Here is a 16122-nt window from a genome sequence, read left to right on the forward strand (position 1 = left end):
TATCATATGATGGGCATAACTGGCAATGGCATTTATATATATATATATATATATATATATATATATATACACTCACAGATACATTTATACATACATTCACATATTTTGAGGTACTGGCTGTGTTAGATTTGTGCAGAAGAGCATTTATATAGAGTTCTTCATATGGCTGACCGATACCTTCAGTGTGCTGGCAGTGGTAGCATCACCCCTTGGGCCTATGAACCTGGATCACTGTTAAAATAGAAGAAAGAACGGATGGTACAAAACATAGAGAAATCCTTAAAAAAATGGTGTATCTTGCTGCTAAAACACTGAATTTTGGAAGAAAGATGATCCTTCAGCAGGAGACTGATCTCAAACGCAAGGCTAAGAAATGTAACTGGAGTTGGAGTTGACCATAATAATTTAGCACATTTTGGAACTTAGTTTAGTTTAACTAAACAAGGAGGCTAAAATATGTGGTGGTACAGGTAGAGGACCCATTATCCAGAAATCTTGGAATTACAGGAAGGCAAGCTCATATAGGGCTAATTTTAATGAAATAATTCAAATTTAAAAACAGATCTTCTTTGCATTAAAAAAATATTCTACTTGGTCCCAACTAAGATATAATTGATCCTTATTGGAAGCAAAACCAGCCTATTGGGCTTATTTAATGTTTATATGATTTTCTAGTAGACTTAAGGTATGAAGAATCAAATGATGGAAAGATCCCTTATCCCAAAAACCCTAGTTCCTGAGCATTCTAAACAAGAGGACCCATTCCTGTACATAGCTTAGGGACTGGATTCAAGCAGTTTAGACCTGTAAACATGGTGATATGATAGCTAGCATTTCAAAAATAAAACTGAATAATACTATTTGCCTGAGCACCTAATTTTAGGGACAACACAATTGAAATGTCAAACCATCTTCACCAACATCTCAAGTTTCAGTCTGGAGCCTGAACCATTTTGTTGCCCATGTTGTCCCCTGTGTGATAATTCAACACAAAGCCTGGCTCAGGTATTTGCCATAAAGAAGCAACAAACACTGTCCTTCATATTGACTCCACTGTCACGTATGGAATGGCACTTTGTGCGCAGGTTTCAGTCTTTTGTGCTGTAAATAAAATGTGTTCACTATGAACCATAATCATCTGAACATGAAAACGACAAAAACTGAACAGTTACATCAAAAGCTGAAATTTGAGGATAGAACAGTTTTATACATAATAAGAATTGAATATACAGGTATTGGATCCGCTACCAGTTATCTAGAAAGCGCAGAATTAAGAAAAACCTTTCTCCCATAGACTCCATTTTATCCAAATTTTTAAAATTGATTTCATTTTTCTCTGTAGTAATAAAACAGTAGCTGGTACTTGATCCCAACTAAGATATAATTAATCCTTATTGGAAGCAAAACCAGTATATTGGGTTCATTTAATGTTTACATGATTTTCTAGTAGACTAAGGGGGTTATTTTCGAATGCCAAAAACTTTTTTACTATAAAATCCACATTTTTAGTGGGAAAAAAACCTGGAGTTTTTTTAGATTTATTATACTCTACGTATAGTATTATACTATACAAGAATGGAAAAAGTCTGAATTTGAAAAACTGGCATCTCAGGCCTACCGAGATTATATATAAATCAATGGGAGAGGTCCCTATTCTATTTGGAAGTTTCTGGGGTCTGTGCTGAAATTAGCTTTTCTTGGAAAAATCCAAAATATTCGGGGTTTTCAGGAAAAAGACAGAAAAAAAAATCTGAAATGAAAATACGATTCGGATTTTTGCTCAATTTTATCAAGTTTGTCACCGATCTGAATAAATCCTGCTTTTTTTTATTAATAAATAAGGCATATCGTGGATTCTAGTTTGTTCTGACTTTTTTAATTAAATATTCAGAAAATGTTGGATTTTGATAAATAGGCCCTAAATTTAGAAGATCTAAATTACAGAAATATCCATTATCTGGAAAACCCCAAGAATTCTGTATAATATAGGTCCCATACCTGTACAATAATGTGCAATATATTTAAGTTTAATAACTCCACCCCTCGCTATGAACACGGTGCCAACGTCAGTGAGTACTAACTTTTATTATTATGGAAAAGAATGGAAATAATTTACAAAAAAATTAATTATGTGCTAAAACTTTAGTCTATGGGAGATAGCGTTCCAGTAATTAATAGCTTTCCGGATAACTGGATTATAGGTCCCATATCTTTACCTTTGCAGGGCTTTTCTGCAGTAAAAGTGAGTTCTATATCCAATATAAAAATTATAAAAATGTAAATACCTTTGCATGTGTGTATATATATATAAATACAACCGCCAGGCCAACCACAAAGACAGAGGCGTAGCTACAACAATGTCGTCGGCTGCTTCTGTTAATTTCTGTATTGAGAGTGAAAAAAGAGAAAATGCTGTAAATTACGTTATACAGAATTAAATACTTTAGAGCTAGTCATATAGTGAGTTTATTTATAAGGCTTAAAATTGATTGATAGGACAGGAAGTCAAGATATTAGGAAAATGGACATCTAAACCACTTTCTCAGTAAGATCTCGTTCTTGGATAAACACGATACAAAAGACCTTAATATATAATATACCTTATATAAGATGCATAGTAACTTACCCATATTTTTCAAATGTTCCCCTCTCCTGGTCACCCAGAATAACAGGTCTGTCAGCTGTAATCAATTATTTGAACCCAAAACCTAACTTACCTACTCCATTTTATTCTGCAATGGGCTGGGGTTGGGGCCAGGGCGAGACAGGCATGGCCATAATCACTTCAGATCTAGGACTGGCATCTCTAATTATTATGCCAATTGTTTATATTTCTCAGTGTTTGTTTGTGAGTTTCTTTTTTCAAATAGATCTCCTTGTTGAGCAATACTAATGGCTTCACTTCTCTCTGAGGGACATAGTCATACTGTCATTGTACAGAGTAGACAATTCAAACATCAACATCAGTTCTTTTAAACATCTTCGAGTTTCAAATTGTAAAATCCCATCGGAATTATAATGTTTACATTACCAGAATTAAATTCCTAGGGTTTATTCCTAAGTGGTAGGTTCTAGTTATTCAGTAGAGAAGTACTTCAAATGCAACTGAATTGAAATAACCATTCCCATTAGGCATCTCACCTATTGTGGGCTTAGCATAATATTTCCCTGTTACACCCATCAGCCATAAAGACACTCACCAAAGGGAACAACCATTGTCTTCTCCAAACTGCTGTGATCCACGTGGCAGGAGTAAGTGGCGCCCTCCTCTGGTGTTACCTCCACACTGACTCTGATCTGATAGGTGCCATCAGGGTTTGGCAGGATCTCTGCTGATTCCTCTGAGTAAATCTCATCTCTCCCATTCTTTATCCACTTCACTTCCACATCTCGGGGGTAGAACCCATACACCCAGCAGTGCAGTTTGGTACCACTCTCTGACTCTGAGCTGGAAACCTTCACTTTAGGGAGAACTGTCAGGAGAGAAAAGTCATATTAAAGGACCAGTAACCCCATTTTTTTAAACACTCATAAATATCTATAATAAACGTAAGGCTTACTTCCTCTTGGCTTTTTTCAAATCTTCAGCTCAAATTCCTCTGTGCGCTGAACCAGAAGTCAGCTTGATATGGATAATCTAGAGCAACTAAGCTTTTTCAGTGTCTGCAGCTTAAATTTACGTTTCTATTTCTTCAGACAACTTTGGGGGGATAATGATGTGAGCATACATTTAAGATGCAGACACAGAAAAAAGCTTAGTTGCTCTAGATCAGTGATTCCCAACCAGTAGCTCGTGAGCAACATGTTGCTCTCCAACCCCTTGGATGTTGCTCCCAATGGCCTCAAAGCAGGAGCTTATTTTTGAATTCTAGGCTTGGAGGCAAGTTTTGGTTGCATAAAAAACAGATGTACTGCCAAACAGAGCCTCAATATAGGTTGTCATTCCACATAGGGCCAATCACAGCACTTATTTGGCACCCAGGAATATTTTTAATGCTAGTGTTGCTCCCCAGCTCCTTTTACTTCTGAATGTTGCTAACGGTTGTAAAGGTTGGGGAACCCTGCTCTAGATTATCCATATGAATCCGATTTCCGGTTCAGCGCACAGAGGAATTCAAGCTGCCTTCGCCTTTTTGCCTTTCTCCTATGAGGCACTTTGAAAGTCAAATTCAAGTTGAAGATTTGAAAATATCTAAGAGGAAATAAGGCTTACCTATTATTATAGCTATAGGAATTTAGAATTAAAAATGTGGTGTTACTGTTCCTTTAATGCAACAGAAGCTGAAACTTAATGTACATAGAGGTAACCCTTTTAAAAGGTTAGCTAAACCAATTCATAAAATATATTGCTCATGTATTAGTTGACCCCCAAGAACACCAATGTCTATTTTTTTATCCAAATGTACATCTACAGCCAGTCATTTTCTGCTGAAAATTTCCATAGTTAGTATTTTCCACCATCTTGGCTTCCTTCAACACAAGTATAGCCTTTTTTGGCAGTATAATCTTTTTCCAGATGCTTTCAGGCAGAACACGGTTACATGTGACACCCTTCTACCCAGCTGGGCCCTCACAGAAATGTTGGAGGAAGGGTAAAGCTGAATCATAACTCTTAACATGCAAATCATCAGTTGGATTTATTAACGCTATCATCAGGTACTCCCTTACGTAGAAGCGGTGAGGCAATACTTTGAGTACAGTAACAAAAACAGTCAACATTACCAGTAGAGATACAATATAGTGGTCCAGGTCCCGTCCACTGGAAGTCTCTTTCCGAATGAGTGTCCATTCACGTTAGGAAAGGTATTGCCAAGAAGAACTTTCTCCTCGGTGGAGCTGTTGCTGCTCTTGATAGCTGACCTATCTACCTCACAGCTCCTAGTGTGCTAGATGGAAGTCTACTGTTCACTTTCTACACGTCACATGGTTCTGTTCTCTGGCCTATCTAAGGCTTGGATTACCTTAATTAGAACTTGGATTCCTTTACTGAGGCCTAACAGAAATTTCCCCGCACAGGGCATATATGACAGAAATTGGGGTTCCTAAAATAATAAGAAAATTAATTCCTTGGGTTCCATTAGGGGCTTCATCCTGACATTGTGAGCACATGGGTAAAATTCAGAGAGTTTGATAGTCATCTACTCTGTGCAATTTTGAGACCTTATTATCATTTAGTGGGATGAATTTGATTAAAATGTAGGCCTGAAGGTCAGCTTATTTAGGGGAGTTTGATGGGGTGGTTTCATTGTTTTTTTATATTTTAAATACTACACACATTTTAAAAGTATTTTACAATTTATGAAGATTGAACAAAACCTCTAATGACAAATCACAAATGCATAATCTGTTGTGCACTGTTTATAGAAGACTGTAGAAGATTGTTGCAAGAAAAGTATGTATGGCCACCAACCCTGACAACAGTGAGAAAGACAATGGGTCTCATTAGCATTTTCATAGAACAAATGGGATGGGAGGGAAATTGTTTCCCCTACTCCCTAGAAATGGTCTAGGCCAGAGATCCCCAACATTTTTTTACCTGTGAGCCACATTCAAATGTAAAAAAGATTTGGAGAGCAACACAAGCATGAAGAAACTGGGATTCCAAATAAGGGCTGTGATTGGCTATTTTGGTATTTGGCCCCTATATGGACTGGCAGCCTACAGGAGGTTCTGTTCAGCAGTACACCTGGTTTTTATGCAACCAAAACCCTGCGATTACCCTGCTGAGGGTAATAACAGGACCTTAAAGGAGAAGGAAACCCCCAGGGCGCTAAACACCTCCCCCCCTCCCCTGTGCTGCCCCCCCTCCCTCCTCCCCCCTGGCCTACCTGTCCCCCTGGGCAAATGCCCCTAACTTTTTACTCACCCCTCTGCGCAGGTCCTGTCCACGGAGTTCGCAGTCGCCATCTTCTCCCACGCGTGTCTTCTTCCTGCTCTGACCGGCGTCTTCTGGCGCATGCGCAGTAGGAACAGGTACCGGTACGGCTCTACTGCGCATGCGCCGAATGTCACGAAGTTTTCCGATTTCACTTCATGACATTCCGCGCATGCGCAGTAGAGCCGTACCGGTACCTGTTCCTACTGCGCATGCGCCAGAAGACGCCGGTCAGAGCAGGAAGAAGACGCGCGTGGGAGAAGATGGCGACTGCGAACTCCGTGGACAGGACCTGCGCAGAGGGGTGAGTAAAAAGTTAGGGGCATTTGCCCAGGGGGACAGGTAGGCCAGGGGGGAGGAGGGAGGGGGGGCAGCACAGGGGAGGGGGGGAGGGGTTTAGCGCCCTGGGAGTTTCCTTCTCCTTTAAAGCAGTTTGTGTTTTTGCAGAATAACATTTTTAAATAAAAACCCAATGACCCATTCCCTGGAAGCTTTAGGAGATACAGACATGTATTCATGTGGATAGCACAGACGTTTGCTCTCCATCCATCTGCATAGAAATACTCCAAGGGCACAGGGTGCACAAGTGCGACAGACCTGAGGCACTGCCAGATCAGGAGGAATAAAGGCAGGTCTGGTTTTAAGCATTACTGCGTTTATTCCTCTATAATTTGCATAACCTGATTACTAATTGCTACTGTGCATGATTTACACTACCCAGCACTACCTTTTCTCTTCCTTTTACTGACCAAGTGCAGAGGGGACTATATAAATCTATGAAGCCAGGATGAAGCCAATGATGCCCAGGATGCCATCGCACCTGCTGAGTGGTTAGGTTCTTGTTTCAGAGGCAAATGTAACTTCAATTGCAAAAAATGTGAAATATCCTATAGTGTTAGATTATCTTGATTGAAGGTATACTTTGCCTAGAAAATAGATTTTTAAGTGGATGAATGTTGTTATATGATCTCACCTTTCTTCTCCAAGTCAGTCAAGATAAAAGGGAGATATATCCTTATGTGCTCGATGCAGTCAACCTCCATGTACATCTTACTATACGTTGTATCATAAAGTTTATTCCATAGATGAGACACCATCACAGCCTCCCGTGTTACAGGCACATACACCACTCTCTTCTTATCGAAAACTAAAAATTCCTTCCCATCGAAAGCAATTTCCAAATATCCACCAATGGTGCCATCATCATGCAGCTCACAGGCAACCTTCCTCTGGTAGACATGGATATGTCCATCACCTGCAATACAAATGTACCCAGTCAAAGTTATAAAAGGCACATAGGGGGTACATTATTTGTTATAGTGCACAAGATTAAGGGGGTTATTTACTAAAACTAATTTTCCCCCATATTTTACCAGAAACAAACTCGACCTAACTCCCATGCACAAATTTGGCTATCCTACTAATAATTAAACTTGAAAATATCGGATTGAAAAAAAAACTGGAAAAATTAAAAGTTAAAAAAAAAAAAACATCTTCAAATGGTTAAGAGGACCTCTGCCATCGACTTTAGCTGGAGTATTATCAGATTGGGATTTTTTGCTGCTTTTGGGCAAAATGACTCTATAAAAATTGAGTTTTTTTCTGTAAAAATTCAACAAATAGACTAGTAAGAGTCTTATAACATAAATTACATCAAGTATTAAAATAATTAAGAGGTTATAAATAAACCTGCAGGGGGGTTATTTACAAAAATCCAAATGTATCCAAATTTATCTCATGATTTAAATTAAAAAAACCATGACCAAACCCAATTTTATCTTATTTATTATAAAAAATTTAAAAAAAGCTCAATTTAATCGGTTCAGGTAAAAACCCGAAAAACAATTTTGGGCTAATTCCAGCGCAGACCACAGAAAATTCCAAATAAGATAGGGACCTCTGTCATTGATTATACACAAAAAAAAAGAGAAAGAAAAAATCCGACTTTTGCCGCAAGTCAGACCAGATTAAGTTGGCATTTGGTAAACAACCCCCTGTGTATTATACAGGTATGGGATCTGTTATCCAGAAACCCATTATCCCGAATGCTCTGAATTATGGAAAGGCCGTCTCCCATAGGGGTAAATTTATCAAAGAGTGAAGTTCCGCCACTAGAGTGAAATGCCGCAGCTCTCAATTCATTTCTATGGGATTTTATCAATGGGTGAAGTGAAAGTTCCATAGAAATCCCATAGAAATGAATGGGGAGTGGCAGAATTTCACTCTAGTGGCGGAACTTCACTATTAACTTCACTCTTTGATAAATATACCCCTTGACTCCATTATAATAAAATAAACCAAATTTTTAAAAATAATTTCCTTTCTCTGTGTAATAATAAAACAGTCGCTTGTACTTGATCCCAACTAAGATATAATTAATCCTTATTGGAGGCAAAACCAGACTATTGGGTTTATTTAATGTTTACATGATTTTCTGGTAGAGTTAGGGTATGAAGATCCAAATTACGGAAAGATCCATTATCTGGAAAACCCCAGGTATTTTGTACTGTATTATTACTGTATATATTATTTATTTCTTACCTACTTAGATATAAGGGCTTGTTTATGTCCACAGACATCATTGGCAACTTGCACCTTTCCCTGCAGTGAGTTGTGTCTAAAATCACTTTCATTAATCGTATAATCGTCATTTATTTTGAGCTATCATCACCTCCTGACCAGGTGGTACCTCCTGGGTTCCCTCAGCGCCTGAATAGACACAATTAATTGCACTGGTTTCTATGCTGCCATGTAGTAATTAGGTGTATTAATTACTAATCAGCGTTATAATGTGACATTTCTATTCTATGTGTACTGTATATTGTGAGTGGCTCCCTAAGCTCAGTAAGTGACAGCAGCACAGAGCATGTGCAGTGAATCAGCAGAAAAGAAGATGGGGAGCTACTGGGGCATCTTTGGAGACACAGATCTTTACTGCTAAAGGGCTGGGGTTGCCTTGGGCTGGTACAGAAGCACAAAACTTCATGTACAACATTTCTACCTACTTCTTTAGTTAAAAATAAATTAAAAATAAACTATTAAGAATCAGGGCTGGGACTAGCAGTAGGCAGACAAGATGCATTCCTAGGGTGGTATGGGTGCTAGCTGGATACCTGTGCACAAGAGCGCTTGTTGTGAGACATAATCATAATTCTATATTCAGGTGGGTGACGCCACAGATAAAATAAACAAAATCATATTTCTTATGACATTTTCATTCACCTTTTGTCTTATTGTAAAATTCCATAAGAAACTTCATCCTGCGCCATTGCCACACTTCATATTGCTGAGCATATTTGGTCTGCTTCTGTAAATGCTCAGAAAGGGCCTTGGGTGATGGAGAAAAAGCCTCGGCCTGATGTGTGTCACTGTTGTACTTTCCATGCGGCACATCGTCCACATACATAATAACTGAAAACTCAGGAACACCAGTGATAGGAGGTGATACCAGAGTGACATGATAGTGAAGGATGTGACTTCCTAGGAGAATAAAAATAAGTGGTGAGGTTTCATTTACATATTAAAGGAAAACTATACCCCCAAACAATGTAGGTCTCTATAAAAATATATTGCATAAAACAGCTCATATGTAAAACCCTGCTTCATGTAAATAAACCATTTTCATAATAATATACTTGTTTAGTAGTATGTGCCATTGGGTAATCGTAAATAGAAAATTGCCATTTTAAAAAATAAGGGCCACCCCCTGGGATCATACGATTCACGGTGCACACAAACATACCAACAAACCATACACGTTAGGTCACATGAGCCAATTAACAGACAGAGTTGTGTCTTTTGCTTCCACACTTCTTCCTGTTACAGTTAGAGCTGCAGTATTTCTGGTCAGGTGATCTCTGAGGCAACACACAGACCATCACAAAATGGTGGCTCAAGGCAAGAGATGTAAAAGGGCAATATTTACTTAAATATATAGACCAGTTTGGTAAGATTGTTTAATATGCCACATAATATGGTAAACTATCTGCTGCTTAAGTCTTCATTTTTGGGCGAAAGTCACGAAGTTTCCGAAAAAAGAAATCGGAGACTTTGTGACTTTCAGGTGCATGCACAGTTGGAGCTACTGCGCATGCACCCGAAAGTCACAAAGTTTCCGATTTCTTTTTTCGGAAACTTTGTGACTTTCGGCACATGCGCAGTAGATCCTTACTGGTAAATACCTCCTACTGCGAATATGCCACCAAATGTCGCTGAATACAGGAAGAAGAGCGCTCGGGAGAAGATGGCTGCTGTGAACTCCACTGGAGAGGACCTAGAAGGAGGGGTAAGTAACAAGTTAGGGGCATATGCCCGGGGGGGGAGGTAGGCCGGGGGGAGGAGCGGGGGGGCCTACGCAAGGGAGGGAGGAGGGATTTTTTGCGCCTAGGGGTTGAATTCTCCTTTAAGCATAAACCAAGTGCAACAGATTTAAGATTTTGTGGCACTATACTGGCCTAAAGTAAAAAAAAAAAAACCCTATGCATAAAGGATTTAGGATTTGAGTGTTTGAAGCCCAAATATGTTTCTGCTGGAGGGGATCCGCATTACTAGCTGGTACCTACAGGTAAAGCTGCTGTACCGTGTTAGCCAGTAAAAATGTTACAGGGCAACCCTCTTAAAATAAAAAAAAAATAACAAAAGTGGTATAAAGGTGATACCTTTATTGGCTAATATAATCAGAATATAATCATAGCAAGTTTCCTAACACTTCTTCTCAGAACCCTGCTCTACCTATGATTGTATTTGACATCAGCAAATAATATTTCAGTTGATCTGTGGTTTGGTTCAATTAACTTTTTATTTTAGTTTGCAAGAACCTCTGGCAACCTCATTTTATTTCTGCACAGCAGCAGAGAGGTGTAGTTGCACAACACTCTTTCCCTTTCTCCTCCACTAAGCGAGGGCCTATCTGAGTGAGAGAGAGTCTAGTGTAACCCATGTTCTACCTGTACCCACTGGAAAGGCTGGATAGGGTTACTTGTTAGAGGCTTCAGAGAAAGTTCTGTAACAATAAAGTACTTACGACAATACACTGCTAGGAATCCGAAGCTGAATAACAGAATCGCAAAGTTCGACATCTCTTCATTATACTTCCTTATACAAATGAGTAACTTCACTTTCAGTTTCTACTGTTTTGCTCGAAGATCTACCAATAAACATGAGGTAAATGGGATAGGTCATTGTTGCCAGGCAGAAGAAGAAGAAACATAAATAAGCGTTAGCTCTTGTGTATATATAACTGTATATAGATATGCAAAGCATGTGATACTGAGCAGGAAAGAGAACAGAACTGACTTTCGTTATTATTTAACTATTATTATGTTATAGGGTTGTCACCTTTTAAAAACCTATTACCGGCTGCTGGGGGATGGGGACACAAAGGGGTGGGCCGTGACGTCAAAAGGGGTGGGGCGTGACGTCAAAGTGGGCGGGGCCACGAGGCAAACACTAGAAGAAGTAAGAGAAAAGGTAAGTTTCAGGGGATGTTCCAGGGGATTGGGGGCAGGCCGAGGGCTCCTTTTAATCGCATTACCAATTTACCAGCAGCTACATTGCCGGTAAATTTGTAATACCAGTCCCGGCCTTGGCAGGTATTTTACCGGCTGGGCCAGTAAAAAAACCGGCCAGGTGGCAACCCTATTATGTTATAGCAACTTTTCAATTGGTGTTCATTATTTATTTTTTATAGTTTAATATTTATTTGTCTTTTTCTTCTGATTCTTTGCAGCTTTCAAATGGGCGTCGCTGTCCCCATCTAAAAACAAATGCTCTGTAAGGCTACAAATGTATTGTTATTGCTACTTTTTATTAGTGATCCTTCTATTCAGACTCTCTCCTATTCATATTCAAATCAATGCATGGTTGCTAGGGTAATTTGGACCCTAGCAACCAGGAAAATTGCAAACCGGTTGAATAAAAAGCTAAATAACTCAAAAACCTTCAATAATAAAAAAATTTATGAAAACAAATTGCAAATTATCTCAGTATATCACTCTCTACATCAGTGATCCCCAACCAGTAGCTCGAGAGCAATATGTTGCTCTCCAACCCCTTGGATGTTGCTTTCAGTGTCCTCAAAGCAGGAGCTTATTTTTAAATTCCAGGCTAGGTAGCACATTTTAATTGCATAAAAACTATGTTCTTGATGCTGGGTTTTCATTTGGAGGGGTTGAACTTGATGGACTTTGTCTTTTTTCAACCCAATTTAACTATGTAACTATATGTATAGTGACAAGTAGAGCCTCTTGTAGGCTGCCAGTCCACAGAGGGGCTACCAAATAGCCAATCACAGCCCTTATCTGGCACCCAAAGGGACTTTTTTATGCTTGTGATGCTCCCCAACTCTTTTTACATTTGAATGTGGCTCACGGGTAAAAAAAAGGTTGGGGACCCCTGCTCTACATCATACTAAAAGTTATCTCAAAGGTGAACAACCCCTTTAATATTATTCTTGTGTATACGTATGTTATAGTTAAACTATCCCTGCACACTCATAATTTTTACTTTTTTACTTAGTTATAAAGTAGATGAGGATGATCCTCCAGCAACCTTATCCTTAGTAATCTAGAGGAAGCTGTCCTTAGTTTGCCTAAATCCTTCTTGAATCCAAATGAACAGTTTGATCATTCCCCAGATCAACATAATCCTAAACTAATTTCAATACATTTGTATTCATTATCATATGCATCCAATGATTGATGAGCTCAATGAACGTGCAGATGGGACTGTGGATCAAGAACCTGCTATAGATATTCCCCTCTGCCATGTTCTAGGTATAGCCTATATGGATGGATCTGTGCTCCCCCACATATTTTCTTAGAAGGAAAACTATACCCCCAAAATGAACCCTTAAGCAACGGATAGTTTACATCATATTAAAGAATCTTACCAAACTGGAATATATATTTAAGTAAATATTGTCCTTTTACATCTCTTACCTTGAGCCACCATTTAGTGATGGTCTGTGAGCTGCCTCAGAGATCACCTGACCAGAAATACTGCAGCTCTAACTGTAACAGGAAGAAGTGTGGAAGCAAAAGACAGAACTCTGTCTGTTGATTGGCTCATGTGACCTAACAAGTATAGTTTGTTTGCTATGTTTGTGTGCACCGTAAATCATACAATCCCAGGGGGCGGCGCTTATTTTTTAAAATGGCAATGTTCTATTTAGGATTACCCAGTGGCACAGGCCCGGACTGACATCTGTCTGTTCGGGGATTTGCCAGAGAGGCCGCTCTATTTTTTCTTTAAGTGGGCCGATCCTGATCTCTACACCTTATTAGAAAGTGCCACTGCCTTTCAATGCATCAGGCGGGCTCTAGGACCGCTTCTGCCTCCTCTCTCCCACTGTTGCTCTGCCCCTCCCACTCCTCTGTTCTGCTGCTGCCGTGCTCAATGCAGGCCCACGAGCTATCAGGAGGCTACAGTCCCAGGCCCAGCAAGATTTAGATTTAAAGAGGGGCCGGCTGTGCTGCTCTTTCAGGATTAGCTGGCCCCCCTTAAAATTGTGAACATCGCTGAAGACCGGATCTCTCTCTGCACTTCGTTTCTGTGAGTCTTTGTCACTCTCTGTCCCTGTCCCTCTCTGTCTCTCTCTCTGTCTCCTTCTGCACTGTCTGTCACTCTCTCTCTCTCTGTCACTCTGTCCCTCTCTCTTCCCCTCTCCCTGTCACTCTGTCTCTCTCTATCAAATCAAATCAAATCAAATGAGCTTTATTGGCAGGACCAAATACATTAAGCATTGCCAAAGCAGGTAGAGGGGTGAAATGGGTGGGGTTAGGGGGGGCAGTTTATGGGAATAGGGGAAAGTGGGGTCTCTCTCAGTCTATCACTCTGTCCCCCTCTCTCTGTCACTCTGTCTCTCTCTGTCACTCTGTGCCTCTCTCTTCCCCTCTCCCTGTCACTCTGTCTCTCTCTGTCACTCTGTCCCTCTCTCTGTTTCTCTCTGCACTCTCTGTCATTCTGTCCCTCTGTCCCTCTCTCTGTTTCTCTCTGCACTCTCTCTGCACTCTCACTCTGTCCCTAGGAACTAGACGGCTTTAATAACAAACTGGAGAGCTGCTGAATAAAAAGTAATACGTCAAAAACCACAATTAATAAAAAATGAAAACCAATTGCAAATGGTCTCAGAATGTCCCTCTCTACATCATACTAAAAATTAAATTGAAGGTGAACAACCCCTAAGGCAGCTCTTTATACATTTTTTCAGTTTTACCCCAATATATGAGTGGATGTGTACAAGTCAGACCATTGTGCCTTTATATGTGGGCTGCTTTGATTTTTTTTTGCCCGAGCTACTTTTTACCCCCAGTCTGGCCCTGCAGTGGCACATACTACTAGAAAAGTATATTATTATGAAAATGGTTTATTTATATGGTTTTACATATGAGCTGTTTCATGAAATATCTTTTAATAGAGACCTACATTGTTTGGGGGTATAGTTTTCCTTTAAGCAGTTTCCTGTTTCTTGCATTGAGCAGCATCCATCCTCGACTCTCATTTAGAACAGGGACACCAACGGAGTCAAATGGCTGCAACAGCTGCTAGGCTCTACCAATGCAGATACAGGACAGGGGAAGCAGCACTGGTTAGTGCACCACTCTCGCTCTCCCGTCTAAGCCCCAGCCTGCCACAACCTTTTTAGCACACGTCCTCTGTTGCTGACTCACAACCTCCTTTCACCGTGATTAGGGGGCCTCACACAGAGGACACATTTGCAGCCTCACTGTCTCTGAGAACCTAGTGAAGCCAACGAATCCTCCACACAAAGGCCTTCTGCTGGTCTCAATAAAGAAAAGGTTATAATAAACAAGCAACATTCAAAACATAATATATCTATACCACCAAATAGAAGAAGTAAGGACAGACCGTGCTGCTTCTCTGTCAGGTATTGCTGGGATTCGAGCCGGGGACCTTTGGGTTTCTGGCTCAATGCCTTGGCCAATTGGCCAGCCTGTAGGGTTCCTCGCTATGTGTAACCTGGTCTCTCCAGCCCCAGCCCAGCTGCCGCCTGTTTGGCTTCTGCAGCCCCAACCCAGCTGCTGCCTAGTTGCAATCAGCCAATCAGGGCTGACTCTTCCCTATTTAAGGGCAGCACTTAGACCACTCCTTGCCAGAGCACTGCATGGTTTCTCCCTAGTATTGCGGCAGCGCCCCTAATTAGTGTTGATAATTGTATTGCTATGACCTCGTTATATGGAAGGCAAAACATCGAGATAAGGCTATTTCAAATACAATGAGGTTTATTGAGTTTAACAAAGAATTCTTAATGGTTTTGCCTTGGGAAAATGATCATGTTACACCGAAGTGTCCCACTAGCATTTTGCCAAAGACACTCCACTTTTCACAAGCTTTTATAGATTAAAGGAGAAGGAAAGCTATGAAGGCATTTTATTGCCAATAGATTAGCTGCCATAGTGCAAGCTAGAATGCTATATTTATTCTGTAGAATGTTTTACCATACCTGAGTAAAAAGCTCTAGAAACTCTCTGTTTGTTTAGGATAGGAGCTGCAGTATTAATGTGGTGTGACATTACTTCCTGCCTGAGTCTCTCCCTGCTCTGGGCTCAGATTACAGTAGAGAAGGGAGGGGGTGGGGGAAGAGGAGCAAACTGAGCATGCTCTTGCCCAGGGCAATGGGATTTAAGATGAAAACAGGAAGTCTGATACAGAAGCCCATGAGTACACAATAGAAGGAAAGAAATGCAGTGTTTCTTTTAACAGAGGACTCAGAGCAGCACTACTTTGGGGCTTTACTGGTATATTTAGATGGACCTTTCTGATAAGGCTTACTTAGTTTTAAAGGACCAGTAACATCAAAAAAAAAATGTTTAAAAATTCGTTAGTGCACAACGAAAAATAAACACCAAGACAAATAAAACTTTTAAAAAGCAAAGCCTTTATTAAGAAATAACTTACAGAAAATCCACTTCCTGTCCTCTTCAGAAACGGCGAAAAGCGACCATCCACACTGCAGCAATCGATTTCTCCTTCCTGGCTATTCACTGACAGGCATCCAGCAGCAGCTGTGTCTCTCCTTCCCCGTGGATCGGCTTCCCTCCTTCGATCTCCTCACCTTCCTCTCTGTCTTCCCTCCTCCCCTACTCAGAGATAGAGATGAGGCAAAGACAGCAGCAGCAGCCGCGGGGCACAGAGTGGGTAGTGATTTAGGAGTCGGTGTGAGCGGAGGCAGGGGACGGAGCACTTGTCTGTGTGTGAAATCCAATCCATCCCTTCGCTTCATACAA

General features: G+C 40.4%; 1 protein-coding gene across 1 annotated transcript; it reads right to left on the bottom strand.

Annotated features, from left to right (window-relative positions):
- Positions 1-659: 659 nt before the first annotated feature.
- On the bottom strand, positions 660-10998 carry LOC121397201 (major histocompatibility complex class I-related gene protein-like). The gene is made up of 6 exons (XM_041573575.1): positions 10899-10998; positions 9098-9355; positions 6849-7130; positions 3201-3473; positions 2286-2383; positions 660-1101 (listed from the first exon to the last, which is right to left on the bottom strand). Exons 1-6 carry the CDS (start codon positions 10951-10953, stop codon positions 1057-1059), a joined length of 1011 nt encoding a protein of 336 aa, XP_041429509.1. The 5' UTR covers positions 10954-10998; the 3' UTR covers positions 660-1056.
- Positions 10999-16122: the final 5124 nt, after the last annotated feature.

Source organism: Xenopus laevis, chromosome 8L (assembly GCF_017654675.1).
Source record: "Xenopus laevis strain J_2021 chromosome 8L, Xenopus_laevis_v10.1, whole genome shotgun sequence".
NCBI classification, from domain to species: Eukaryota; Metazoa; Chordata; class Amphibia; order Anura; family Pipidae; genus Xenopus; species Xenopus laevis.